The sequence below is a fragment of the Naegleria fowleri genome (genome assembly GCF_008403515.1).
Source record: "Naegleria fowleri strain ATCC 30894 chromosome Unknown tig41, whole genome shotgun sequence".
Classification (NCBI taxonomy): Eukaryota; Heterolobosea; class Eutetramitea; order Acrasida; family Naegleriidae; genus Naegleria; species Naegleria fowleri.
In genome coordinates this window covers 555548-569290 of record NW_025407973.1, presented here as the reverse complement: position 1 = coordinate 569290, position 13743 = coordinate 555548, and the positions used below count along the sequence as shown (strand labels likewise).

Here is a 13743-nt window from a genome sequence, read left to right as displayed (position 1 = left end):
CGTTTTTTTCTAACCGCCTCCAAAAAAAATCAACTCAAACATTTTCTCTCTCCTAACACCAATAGCTCTCTATTTCTGCCATGATGATGCACCAACAACAACATCCTCATGAAGAGGATCGACTTCACCAAATATCACCACCACAACCGCCATCACCCATACTGCTCGACGACGAATATCGAGATTCCTTTGCCTCTCTCGATGACCATCCTTCGTATCTGATGGATGAATCCAATCATGAGTCCTCCATAACTATGCATCCTCATCCCTATGATTTGCCAAATGTACTTGGACAAGAGACAACACAGGACGGAATGACCAGTATAGGAGATTTTGTCAAGACCACAACAATACCAACTTTGGAATCAACAACATCTTCCTTTCATCATTCGACCTTTAACAACAACAACCACATTCACCATTATGAATTTTCTCATTCCTCCTCACCTCTTCCAAGATCTCAAGAATATCGAAAAGAACAGATAATGACAAACACAACAATTCAGAGAGATCGAGTGGAAACTCCCACCACAGATTTGAGTGATGTCATGTTGCAAGAAATTGACCTCGGAATTCCGAATGTGAAAATTATTTCACACACTTCTTTTCATCATTCACAACATGGATTGCAAAATGAATTGAAAATGTTGGACGATGATGGACCTTCTAATCAAGAATCTTCACAGCAACAACATGATTCTTCTGCAGAGAAACACAAATCAGTTTGGAGTGATTTGGCATTACAGTTTTTAGGACGACAAGTGACAGATACGTTTTTGACATTTGAAGATTCTCAACAAATTTCTGTGGAAATGATGCAAGTGTTAAACGAAAATTCATTAATTGTGAATATGAGAAAGTGGTTGTGGAGATTGAGTGGAGGATTAATATTCTCAATTTTTTATGCATTGAGTGCTTGTTTGATTTTTGTCATTTATGGATTTTGTTTTTCACTGCCATGTGTCATGCAATTATTTCGAATTGCAAAATTCATGTCCTTTCCATTTACTAAATTAGAAACTTATTATTATGTATTATCAAGATTGAATGAGAGTAATAGTGAGTTATTAGCTAGTGCGAGTAGTAGTAGAAATTCTGTGAATCATGTCATAATGCAACATTTCAATAGTTCCAATCGACTGTCATCGACTAGTTCTCCAATTCCTCATTCCTCAACCTTAGAAAAATCCAATTACATCAAAAGTATTAAGGAACATCGAGAATTAATCTTTAACTCTCGAGAAAAGCATGGCATCTTGTTATGGATTGCCAATCTTGTGTGGCTCTTACTTTTTGGTTGGGTGTTGGCATTGTTACATTTAATATTTGGTGGAATTTTAATATTAAGCGTTGTGGGTTCAGAATTTGGAAGAAGACACTTAGCTCTTGTGACTTTATCATTAATGCCCTTTGGTTTGTCCATTAAAAAGTAAGAATTGATATCCCTTCTCGACATTGTATTTTTCTTGACACACGCGTTTATCATCAACACAAAATATTTTCAACAAAAAAATGCACAAAATCACAAAGAAATTCCATCATTACTCTCTGTCGACGTTTCGTCATCATGATTTATCATTTAGAACGGCAATCATAACAAATGTCCCGAACCAATTATCATTGTCCTCCTGTTGCTCCTCCTCATCCTCTAGAAACTTTTCCATCTCTCTTCATTCGTTCCGAAAGAAGAGTTTAACTGAACGTAATGAAACCACCATCATCAAAATCAAGTATGATCCTCGGAAAGAAGCAACTCCTAAAAAGCATCAAATTGAGCATAAATTTCATCAAGAACATTCCGAACAAACACAACATTCCATTCAACAATTCAATCAAATCATTTCTCAAGTAGATGTCAATAAGACTACCAAACAGCTTCTTCAACAACTCATTGAGAAGCGTTTTGCTCCATTCAAAAAGGCTAAAGAAGAACTCACTGAAGAAGAAACTTTCTTCTTTTCCAATTTGATGGACTCGGAATATATGAAGAAGGCTTCTTCCTTGTTGGAGAAACTTGGTATTGAACAGATACCATTGGATCAATTTGTAAAGGCTATGACTCATATTAGTTTTATTCCTCCTTCCATCTATACGACGACATCTCAGACCAATAATAGTGTTAGTACAAGTAGCAACAACAACAACATTAGTAGTAGTAGTACTCTACAAGATCCAAGTAGTGTTCTGGCACAATGCAATGATGAATATCAACCCATGGGAGGACAACTCTTCACGACACTTTGCAACAAATTCATGTATCTGTTTTTAAAGTATAGAGAACAGCGATATAACACTTCGGAGAAGAATTTGAGATGGTTCTTGGAAGATGCTTTGAATATTGAGAGAAGAGGATCTGAGTTTGAAATTCAATTTAATTATTTCAATCGATTGAGGAATGATGTCTTGCAACATATTTCAAAAGAGATTGGATTGAGTGAATTTGTATTGTTTGATACTTCACGATTATTGGCGGAGGCTCCAAAGAATGTTTTGAAAACAAAGGAGGAAAAGATGATGAAGGAAGAGACGAATACAACAAGTAGTACCTCACAAGTATCATCAACTGAGACAACCAGTGACACCCTTTCAAATGTTAAATCTTCTGGTGAGGAGTCCTTGACAACGCAAGAGTTTATTCCCATTGATAAGCAATTGGAAACTATTGCCAATGCTAATGCTGTCAGAGCTATTCTGTATCTTGTAGAGTCTCAGTATGACTTTAATAAGGTCTCTCAACTCTTTGAAAATGTCATGATTCCTAAAATTGTCCACTATATTCAGTCAGAGACAACAGTTTTGAGAGAGGATGTTCATTACCCTCAACTATTGCATAACTTGTTGCAGCAACATCCTGAAATGAAAGACAAATTCTACATTGAATATCGATTTTTAACACAATACTTTGATGAAGATGGAAAAAAGAAGGTCAAGGTCGCACTTTTTATCAATGACAAGCAATGGGATCAAGAGTTGGCTCCAAACTTTACAGAGGCCAAGTTTCTTCTCGCAAAAACCTTCTATGAAAATTTGCGAAGAAATCCAGTGTTACTGAGAAAGGTACAAGAGCAATTGGCCAATGCGGAATATATTTATTCATTGCAAAAGTTGACTGGTGAGAGAAAGTAAAAATTGAGAGAGAGAGATTGAACAATTCCTTCTTTTCGAAGGGTGTTGTGAACAGAAAGAATTTGCAAATTTCAAAGAGTGTGTGTGAATGTATTCACGAATGATGCCATGGAGCAAAAGTTTTGAAAGATGTGCTTCTTCTTCTTATCAATTGACCTTAATTGAACAATTCCTAAATGTATGCATTAAATCTTTTGGATTGTGTAATTCATAATATATTGACAGACAAAAATATTGCATGAACATTGACGTTGAGAATTTTCAATCATAATTGATCATTGTGAATACCATCATCATCAAATTCATAGTTATTCATTAAATTATTTAATTGTATAATTGTATAATTGATTGTATATATTTAATAGCCATTCCTTGTTGATTGTTGAATTGATATTAACAACCGTATACACCACCGATCCGAATTATTAATAATTACATTATTCTAGTATTATTATTATTTGAACATCATTACCAACAAAATGTTCACCACTCGTTCCTTCACACCCCAACAACAACGCGTTCTCTCCCTCTATCGCCAAATTCTCAAACTCGGCAATTCGTGGGACAAACTCTCCAATCATCACACCATCACAGCCTTCCACAAGAAAATCTATGAAGCACAATTCATTTCCAAAGAAAAGGATCACTTTGACTTTTCCAAAGACGAATCGGAAATTCAACGTGAAAAGGAATACATTTTGAGTGAAGCCAAGAAAGCCTTTCGGGTCAATAAAGATTTGACCAATCCCGAAGAAATTGAAGACAAGATTAATGAGGCTGAAAAGAGACTTTTTTTAACTCAACATTATGGAATTCCATACGAAAGACCAGAACATGTCAATTTGTATGATACGTATTGGAAGGGATCGTTGGATGAAAATGCTGCTGAAGAAGTGGCCTCTAAAGATGATGGAGAACAAATTGTGTATACCAATGTGAATAATCCCAATGAGGTGCATGATTGGCATTCTCTGAATCCGACCATTCCTAAAATTGAACGAAAGAGACCTGCACGTCACTCATCATCATCGAATTCTACTTCTGATAGTAGTAGTAGTAATAATAGTAGTACTTCTAAAACAACAACAACAACACCTAGCACCAATACAAACACCACTCCTCAAAACACCTTTCAAAGGGCCAGCGATGCACATATCACTTCACGAGTTGCTGCAGGTGGAGATACTGAATTTAACCTTGAAGAAGAAAATTGGAAGTAGTTGTTGTTGTTGTTGTAAATGAAGTGAATTCGATTGGATCAATCCATTTCAGTGTTTCAACCAGTGGTAGAGAATTCCAAGTATAAATGAAATGAAAATAAACTCAATGCACCATTCAATCACAATTTGAAGGATTGATCCTCTTTGACATGCATGCTCATATATATACCTTAGCATTGCTTGTTCGATCGACGTTTTTTGAACAAATGCGCATAAACACCCCATGTCTTTTCGGCAAATGCTCTCTCAATCTGGTTCGAACCAAATCCTCAAGAGAGATGGTTGGGTTGAAATTACAAACCACACGCCACCAGGATATCTGGAGATTAAGTCAATTGTTTTTTTATTATGAGGAGTGTTTGACATTCAACGCATGCACAAAGATATAATCACAATTTAAAGTAATGGTAAACAAAGATTGTAGTATTTAAGCTAATAAGGCTTGATGGAGTCAAGTAAGGTCATGGCATGTTGTGTCATTTATATGGAGATTATTAAAATGTCACCCATTCTCAAAGACTGACAATGTACTCCTGGAAAGGAATGTATAGGATGGTTGCTGGTCAAATAGGTCATGATTGTTAAAATCCGCTCAGACGGATTGTTCGCTTTGTGATTTAACAATTTGAAGGTGTAATCCTCTCCGACTTGTTCAAATTGAGATCACCGGAGTTCTATGAACCCAAAGCTTGCTCGTAAAATCCTTCTCGTTCTCATTTCACGAAAGTATTCAATCACTCCTTTGCTTTCTTAATGGCGTTGACGATAAATTCCACTTCTTGAATTCTGTTTTGAATAGCTTGTAATTGTCTAAATTCTTCAGGCACATTCTTTTCAACTCTGCTTGCTGTCACGAATTTTGGTTGTTGAGATGGTTTGAATTTGCGTGTTTCGACACAGCGCTGGTGCAAGTTATTAATGCTCATCACCACTTGCGAATACAATTGTGAGAATTTTCTATTGGTGATATCTTGTTGGGAATAGGCCGATTCAAGGCTATAGGTCTTTGCCTTTAACTTTTCCAATAATTGTCTCTTGTGTTGTAACTCGACGTTGAGTTCATAGAGTTTGTTTTGCGCTTGCTTTTGGAAGTTTTTGAGTTCATTGGTTTCATGTTTGATGAGTTGCTTCTTTGTTTCTATTTGATTCTCTAAATCTGTTGATGAATTGTGTAAAATTTCATATCGTTTCAGAATCTTATCCATGTCGTCCTCGAATGTGTTGTTGTCGAATCGTGCAACCATATTAAGGTAATTTTGGTAGAGATGAATTTTTTTGAGTTCGCTCTCTTTCTTTTTCTTTTGTTTGGTGAGATGAATGATTGTTGCTTGGAGGTCTTGAATTTGTTGCCTTTTTGATTCATTTTGTTTTTGTTCTTCCATGGCCTTTCGATAGTACTTGTCAATTTTTGACTCATTAATTTGATTGAACTGTTTCATTTCTTTGTGACCAGAATCCAACTCATTTCTCTTTTTGGTCAACTCTAACTCTTTTTCCTTCCATTTAATATCGTTGGCTTCATATTCTTTTCGTTTTTGTTCGAGTAGTTGCTGAATTTTTTGTAATTCAGCCTTTTTGTTTTCCAGTGCTATGTCAACATCGGATGGAGTAATGTTCTTTTCGGTACCTCCACCATGTTTCTTTACGTTTGGAAATTGTATTTGTGGTCCTCGTGTTATAAAGAAGGAATCGTCTCCATTCATTGTATTAAAGGAGGTGTCTTGAACATTTGAAAGAGTTGAATTGGATAGAAGGACAGACTGAGAGTTTTCAAAAGACAATTTTTTCTTTTGTCTTGCACTGTTCTTCTTTTTTGATGAGGAAGTGTCATTTCGAGTCGAATTCAGGTCTTCCTTTTGTTGCGGATTTGCCTTCAATGGTTGTTGATGAGAAATCCGAGGTGATGGAACTGGATTTGATGTTGGAATGAATTGTATCGGAGGTGTTTTTCTACTAATCATTTCCGATGATGATAAGTAGATAATTCTTGAATATACAGCTATAAGGAGAAAGTTGAGTTCTTTTGAACAGGACTTTCAATTTGAACCAATATTGTGATGATGATTATGATGATGAAAAGCTAATAAATTGATTGATTGACTCTCGACAATTTTTTTTCAGTTATGAAAAAACGGAATCGAAGACTGTAACATTTTTGGAGGGAATTTTTGGAGAATGAGTTCTTAGTTCCCAGTGCACTGGATTCAAAGAAATTTTAAAAGGATTCCACAGACACGATTCTCGCACCGTCATACGTATGGCTGATCCCATGTTGTCACACATGATATACAGTATCCAACAACCAGACAATAGTAGTCATTCCTCAAAAGTGTATTTCCTTTTTAGGGATCACCAAGAACCAACCACCTTACAAAACAATGCGCAAACATGTCAAGCTTTTTTGGTTCAGTGCTTGCTTCTTCGTGTACAGTCTTGTCTTCCTTCGAGTGATTGCTGTTCATGCCTTCCAACCATCCTCATCCACAACAATATTTTCATCTCCTTGTCCCATCAATACATTCAATTCGTTACAAATTCTTAATAATGATTCAACAACAACCTCAACAACAACCTCAACAACAACCTCAACAACAACCATCACTTCTTCTTCATCACTCGTCCAATGTGTTCCTCTTTCCTTACATCCTCTCTTTGGGAAACCTTGTGAACTCTTTTTAGAATTTCAAAACATTAATTCCGACAACAACGACCATCAAATGTCCACGACGACCTTGGTGGTGAAGGATCCTTGTCAAGTCTTAGATCCACCCAATTTACCAGTGCTTTCGTGTTACATGCATCGATGTGTGCCGTGCGTTCCAAATTCCATGGATGTCACCACTGGATTGTATTGCAAGGTCAATAAGAACAACATCAATGATCCAACCAAGATGAATTTGGAATTTAAACAAATTTCCTATTATATGGGTTGGGAATATTTGGATCGAATCTTGTTGTTGTGGATGATCTTTTTGGGGTTATTGGTGTTATATTTTGTCGTGTATATGATTGTGAATTATAACAAGTATAATAATCGAGAGTTTAAAAGACAATATGAAATGTATGTCTATGAATTCATTGTAAAAAAGATTAATCAGTATTGAGAGAAAGAAAACTCTGATCGAAATGAACCGATTCAGTTTTTCATCTGTGTGTTTATTTCCATTAATAAATATTGTCCTTCTTAATGACCTTGTTCAATAAATTCTTACCTTCTAATTACATGTTCTGAGTTAATTTCTTGTTTTTAAAAGATATATTCCAAAGAGAATATAACCAATTCAATCATTGAGTCTTTAACCTCTGTATATCCATAGGGACCTATCATTCTTCTTTATTTGAGTTTTTGTGAGGTGGTGTTGTTGTGGAGGTTTCAGCATTTTCTGTTGATTTTTGTTCGTATAAATCTGGTGCATATAATCTCTTATCAAATAAGCGATAGGCCTCTTCAGGTAATTCCGTGAATTTTCGGAGCAATGCTAAATCATGTCTAGAAACATTACTCAATAATTGTAGTTGCTCTTGCTCAGTTCCGAACAAAGTTACCACTGAAAACGATTCCTTGATATTGTGAACGTATTTATTTCTCATCGGAAGAGGGAATTTATATTTGAGAGAAAGTAATTGCCTGAGAAGATGATAGGCTTCCCGTGTTTGTGGAGACAATGAAGCAAAGGAAGAATGTTTGAAGAGAATGTGTTTCTGAAGCATCGTTTGCAATATTTTTTTTGAAATTTTAATTCGTGAAACGTTCTTGTATGTAAAATTTGACACTCTTATTGAAATTTAACTTCGAATAAATTTGATCATGCTCTAAGGTCAAACTTTCGCTTTTGAGATCAAAGGTGTACAAGATAATACATTCAATTAAATATTTATCATCAAGTTCTTTACAATTATTTTACAACTTGCTTGTTTTTTGTCCTTCTTCCAACGTTTCATTTATAATCAATTTTAATGAAACAATGAATTCAACAATTATTAAATTGGAGAAGCATTACAATGAACGTTTTCAAATGATTAAAAACTATTCTCCATTTGTACATTTATTGTTTGGTCATCATTTTGGTTTAAACCATGGACCTGCTGGATTTGGAAATCACCAAAATGGATAACTCGAAATTGATTAAAAAAAATTCACCATCATGACCAAGAAGAACACCAACAAGAAGAGCAACAACACGACACCCAACAACAACGCTCAAAAGAAGAAAACTACCACTCCTTCTCAAAGCAAATCCTCTTCTTCTGCTAATGAGCAGCAGCAACCTAAACCTGTGGTGATTGAACAATCTCCCGAAGAGCAGCAAATTCAAACTTCCACTGTTGCATCATCACCATCCGATGAGATAACCCAAACGGAGAGTACTCTCGATGAAAAGACAGCAACCTCACCAACCATCTCATCTCCAGTTGATCAAGAAGAAACAACCAAACAAGAACCAACGAGTACCGCCACTGAAAGCACAACCACAGTGGTAGAGAAGCAAGAGGAAGAGGTGGTTGTTTCTTCATCATCACCAGAAGAAGCAGCTTCATCCGATAATGCCAGCACCACTGTTATGGAATCCTCTTCCGTACCTTCTTCTGAGTCTGTAAAAGAAGACTCAACAGAACAGCAACAAGTAGAACCATCATCTCAAGTTGCGGAAAGTAGTACTCGGGATGAGTCGTCATCCTCAACACAGGAACCAACACAGATCACTACTACTGAAACTACAACAAACCCAGAAGAGGAAACCTCCTCATCAGAAACACAGACACTCACAAATGGTTCTACCGTCAATATTAGCAGCGATAATGACGCTCTCATTCAATCGACTCTCTCATCTTCTACAGACTATGTCATGGTTAATAGTGTACAAGCGTTGAGTGAGAGTATGATTCAGAATTTGAATGAAGACTCCACGAGTCCACCATCTTCATTGACAAATTCTCTAATGAACACATCTACTACGGTTGAATTGAATACTGAGACCATTCAAGTGAAGGAAGATCATTTTGAATTGAGTGAAGATTTGGGCAAAAGTGTTGACTTTGGAAATAAGGAATTGGTGATGAATGAGGTCAAACACTCGGAAACAAGTGAAACCAATGAAACAGAATCTTTGAATACAAATGCAACTGCAGAAGACTCTCAAACTGTTCAAAATAATGTGGAGGAAGATTTCATTGCATCATCACCTGTGGTGGTTGTGGAGGAAATCAAAGTTCAGGCTGAGCCAGCCCAGCCTGAAACAAAGATAGAAGAGGCAACCACAACATCTTCCAACCCTGAAGATATTTTAGAACAAGTATTGTCAAGCCCTGAAATTTTGAATATTCCTGAAACACCTCAAGAAGAAATCACCAAGATCACCACTCCTTCGTCAACAGAAACTGCAACTACATCAAATGAAGAAACCCAAACCCAAACAAAACCAGTGAGTACAGCAACCACTTCCACAGCTTCTGAAATTGATGAACAATTATTGGAAAAGCTTTCAAACGAATTCTTTGGAGAGAAATCAGAAATTAGAACTGCTGTTCATGATAAAGCTGAAACAGTGGATTTGTATCATCAATACAGAGAACAAGATGAAAAGACAAAGAAGAAGAAATTAGCAACTACAACTTCCACAACAGCAACCACCACCACCACAACAACTTCTGGCACCTCTTCAAGCGTGACTACCACTCCTAAGAAAACCACCACTACCAAACCTAAACAAAGTGGATCATCCTATGGCTGGTTACTTGGAGTTGGAGCTTTAGCTGCCAGTGCTGTCATTGGTATTTTTGCGGCGAGAAAATTGAAAATTTTCTAAATCTGTGTATAATTTTCATAGGAAATTAAGGTTGTCAAATGAATTTTATTAACCACCAACATTTACTAAAGGAATAAATTTGCACATCTCCTACTTTTTCTTCTTCTTAATGGCGAGTTTCGATTCAGTGCTCAGGCAGCTGTCTGCTTGCAAAACCAATTCGCTTGCTTCTGTATTCTTGGAAATGTATTCAATGACCTCTCTTTCCAGAGCTTGGTCCTTGTACATTTGTGCAATCTCTAAAATAGCACTGCAATTATGAGGTGTCAAGTTGGCACGAATCATATTTCTGCAATTAGATGCTAGCTGCGAGAGGCCAAACATTTGAGAATACACCAAAATACCTATGCAGTTTGCAGGAGTAATCTCTGTCGATCGATCGGTATAAATATAATGCAGCACTTGTATCAATGCATTCTTATCGAGAACATTGGATTTGAATCGAATCGTATTGGTTAAGGATTCACTAAATCCATGTTCAAACATTTTAGCAAAGAATGGCAAACGAATAATCATGCACTTGTGAACTTGGACCATTTCGTAATGACACGAATGCGGAGGTAGTAGTAAATTGTGGTCACTCTCTATGCCTTCCATTGTACCTTCTTCCGTATCATTTTGTGTCACAACATCAGCTTGTTGATGTGAAAACGTATGACTGTCCTTCGAGTTTTCTGTGAATTGCATCTCTTCTCCTTCGATATAATCTTCATCTTCTAAAATAATTTTCACATCTGCAAATGCTTCATGATTATTCACCATACTAACAATGTCCCTTTCAAAATCTGAAATAATTTTTGTGTAGACATCCAAATGAAGAGATTGATCAAATCGACATAAACTCTCAAAGAATTCACTCTTAAAATTCCATTTCTTACAAATGGAAAGAAATCGATTTACAATTGTAAATTGTTCATTTTCCTTCCCAATGTCAACAGAGACGGCATCATGTTGTGTTGTCGTGTCATCTTCATGTAAATGTAATTCTCCCAAATATATAAAATCTAATATTGCCTTAAATAGATCTGAGGTCGTATCATGAATTTTAACAATGAGCATTCGAGTATTACTGCTCTGATTGTAATATCCTCTCTTGCTTGAATCATTTTCTTCTTCATAGTAATCGGATTGTTGAATTAATTCTTTCAAATATGGACACCGACATGAAATGATGGACTTGTGTCCTGTAAAATATTCATATTCGTCATGACCATTGTTTTCAGCGATATTGGCATTATTCTTCTTATACTTTTTCACAACAAATTTCACGTCGGCATATTCTTGAGAGCGATAAATCAATGAGATGTGACTCAATATATTCGTGTCATTCGTATTCACGATAGGGTTTGTTAGAATTTGGATAGGGAAGAAATGTTTACATGAATACGACCCACTCATATTACTACCCATATCACCGCTTGCATTGCTCTCGCTAATGTTAGTCGTGGTATTTAAAATGTACAACTTTTCACCAACTCTCAATACTTGATAATATGATTGAGGGATGGTCTGATAAGGTGGAGCAACAATATTCTGAGTGGGTAATATTCGATTCACATTCATGTAATCTGCATGACTTTGAATGCCCAATGGATGAATGACATTCCATGCCGACTGTCGACCAGAGCTGGACTGTGACAAGGAATAACAATAAATACTTCCATCAATGCGATCAAATAAAAGCATGCTTTTGGAATCATAATTGAGAGTCATGGTAGGAATGACCCGTTTGGGATTCGGTGTGAGTTGAGGGATTTTTTGATTCACCATAGTAGTCATTGCATTCAATGAGGTGGTCGTTGTAGAAGATATTAGTGATTCAATATCCAAATAAGAATAATTCATATCAATCATACTCCATCGATTCGAATGAGTATTGAAGTAATACATTTCATTTCTCCATTGATTTTGTTCAATACCTCCATAAAAGTAAATTTCATGAGTGGTTGGGACAAAACATGTACTCATGTGTTTACGATGGGAAAGAAGTGATGCAATGGTGATACTTGTAACTGGAATGGTTCCAGTTAGTAGTGAGGATCGATCATTGTCATCGTCACCACTGCATTTCATACAAATTAATGAATTGGAACGAAATGAGGTTTGGTTGGAGGTAATCTTTGATGAATAACTTTGAAATTTGTGTGATGGAATGAGAACACTCAACTGAAAGGCAACAGAAAAATGGTTGTGACCAATCACAAGAGGATTATTTTGAGAAATAATTTCAATTTTGAAAATGAGGTGACTTTCATCGACTTCTCGATGATTTGAACGCTGGAACTTGCCTCCAAATAAATACAGAGTGAGTGTGGAGGGATCGAGTACATGTTGAAAATTGTAATATTCTGAAAAGTTAAATAATTCATGATTAAGGAATGGAATGCTCGTCTGATAATAGGTAAATTTCTGAGAGTAGGGATCGTAATGTTTGACACCCCATTTGAGATGACGAATCACTTCATGAAATGCATTGATGGTGTTGTTGCTACCACTCACTGAATTCATGCCTCCACTATTGCCACTTGAATTTCTCTGAGAAGATAATGAAAGAACTTTCTTAAATGTCAACACGCTCACCGCTCCACCTCCAAACACAAGAATGCAATCACTTTGAGCCACAGGTACCATAAAATGTTTAGTCATTCCTTGTCGAGAATAATAATAATAGCGCTCAAGATTACGGTTCAAAAACTCCAAGACATGAAAACTATTCTGATGAATATTATAAACAAAGACATCTCGACATTGAGCATTATTACTTTGATTAGTACCTCCATGAATGAAAATGGAATGCAGTTTTGGAATATAACAGGTGGCATAACCCAACAATTTGGAAACATTCAATTGTTTCATTTCAACTCGATCCACTTGATATTTCAGTTGTTTGTAATCTGGACAAATCTTCTTGAGATGATCTTTTACTCGGACCTGAATGGGATGTTCATTCAAGGCACGTTCACGAATTTGGTCATACCTTTTTGATATGGAATGTTTGTAAACTTTCAAAGTATTTGCATGTTCATTAAAGAGAGAAATGGAACACTTGTTGGAAGTTGCGGTTTGAGAGAGTGGACTTTGCAAAGAGAGGTGATGAAGAGAACATTGATGTCCATCATTATCCTCATTCTCATGGTGTTTCTTAATGATTTTCAATTGTTCATAGAATTGTTCAATCTCTTTCGGATCGGTCATGGGAATGACTTGAGGAGAATGATCTTTGTTCTTCTTTTGTTGTTTCAAAAATTGTTTTAAAGGACGTTGATGATGTTTTTGAGCAGAAGAGGAAGAAGAGGCTAACGGATTCACTAATAAATCCACTCGACTCTCTTCTAGACGATCCTGCCCTTCCAAGTGAGGTTCATCATCCTCCTGATCATCATCAAAATCTTCCTCTTGTTCACGATCTTCCTCTTCATTACTCTGGTAAAATTCTTCATCATTTTCGTATTCATCACTTCCATCCTGCTCCTCATCATCATCACCCAGTAAATGATGAAGAAGAGAGGTGGCCGATGCATGGAGAGTTCGCGACATTTTTCAAAGCTTTATTCGCCTAGTTCACCTCATCCCCAACACATGTTGGCAGG

The 13743-nt window shown here is 36.3% G+C and overlaps 8 protein-coding genes across 8 annotated transcripts; 5 read left to right on the top strand and 3 right to left on the bottom strand.

Annotated features, from left to right (window-relative positions):
• Nucleotides 1-80: 80 nt before the first annotated feature.
• On the top strand, nt 81-1433 carry FDP41_004949 (uncharacterized protein; the record flags this gene model as incomplete). Its single annotated transcript, XM_044708419.1, has 1 exon — nt 81-1433. The coding sequence occupies one exon, from the start codon at nt 81-83 to the stop codon at nt 1431-1433; it is 1353 nt and encodes a 450-aa protein (XP_044560987.1).
• A 79-nt stretch (nt 1434-1512) lies between these two features.
• FDP41_004948 (uncharacterized protein) lies at nt 1513-3126 on the top strand (the record flags this gene model as incomplete). Its single annotated transcript, XM_044708418.1, has 1 exon — nt 1513-3126. One exon carries the CDS (start codon nt 1513-1515, stop codon nt 3124-3126), a length of 1614 nt encoding a protein of 537 aa, XP_044560986.1.
• Nucleotides 3127-3605: 479 nt separating this feature from the next.
• FDP41_004947 (uncharacterized protein) lies at nt 3606-4346 on the top strand (the record flags this gene model as incomplete). The annotated part of the gene is made up of 1 exon (XM_044708417.1): nt 3606-4346. The coding sequence occupies one exon, from the start codon at nt 3606-3608 to the stop codon at nt 4344-4346; it is 741 nt and encodes a 246-aa protein (XP_044560985.1).
• A 734-nt stretch (nt 4347-5080) lies between these two features.
• On the bottom strand, nt 5081-6307 carry FDP41_004946 (uncharacterized protein; the record flags this gene model as incomplete). Its single annotated transcript, XM_044708416.1, has 1 exon — nt 5081-6307. One exon carries the CDS (start codon nt 6305-6307, stop codon nt 5081-5083), a length of 1227 nt encoding a protein of 408 aa, XP_044560984.1.
• Nucleotides 6308-6724: 417 nt separating this feature from the next.
• On the top strand, nt 6725-7450 carry FDP41_004945 (uncharacterized protein; the record flags this gene model as incomplete). Its single annotated transcript, XM_044708415.1, has 1 exon — nt 6725-7450. The coding sequence occupies one exon, from the start codon at nt 6725-6727 to the stop codon at nt 7448-7450; it is 726 nt and encodes a 241-aa protein (XP_044560983.1).
• Nucleotides 7451-7670: 220 nt separating this feature from the next.
• FDP41_004944 (uncharacterized protein) lies at nt 7671-8057 on the bottom strand (the record flags this gene model as incomplete). The annotated part of the gene is made up of 1 exon (XM_044708414.1): nt 7671-8057. One exon carries the CDS (start codon nt 8055-8057, stop codon nt 7671-7673), a length of 387 nt encoding a protein of 128 aa, XP_044560982.1.
• Nucleotides 8058-8491: 434 nt separating this feature from the next.
• FDP41_004943 (uncharacterized protein) lies at nt 8492-10153 on the top strand (the record flags this gene model as incomplete). The annotated part of the gene is made up of 1 exon (XM_044708413.1): nt 8492-10153. One exon carries the CDS (start codon nt 8492-8494, stop codon nt 10151-10153), a length of 1662 nt encoding a protein of 553 aa, XP_044560981.1.
• A 90-nt stretch (nt 10154-10243) lies between these two features.
• FDP41_004942 (uncharacterized protein) lies at nt 10244-13690 on the bottom strand (the record flags this gene model as incomplete). Its single annotated transcript, XM_044708412.1, has 1 exon — nt 10244-13690. One exon carries the CDS (start codon nt 13688-13690, stop codon nt 10244-10246), a length of 3447 nt encoding a protein of 1148 aa, XP_044560980.1.
• Nucleotides 13691-13743: the final 53 nt, after the last annotated feature.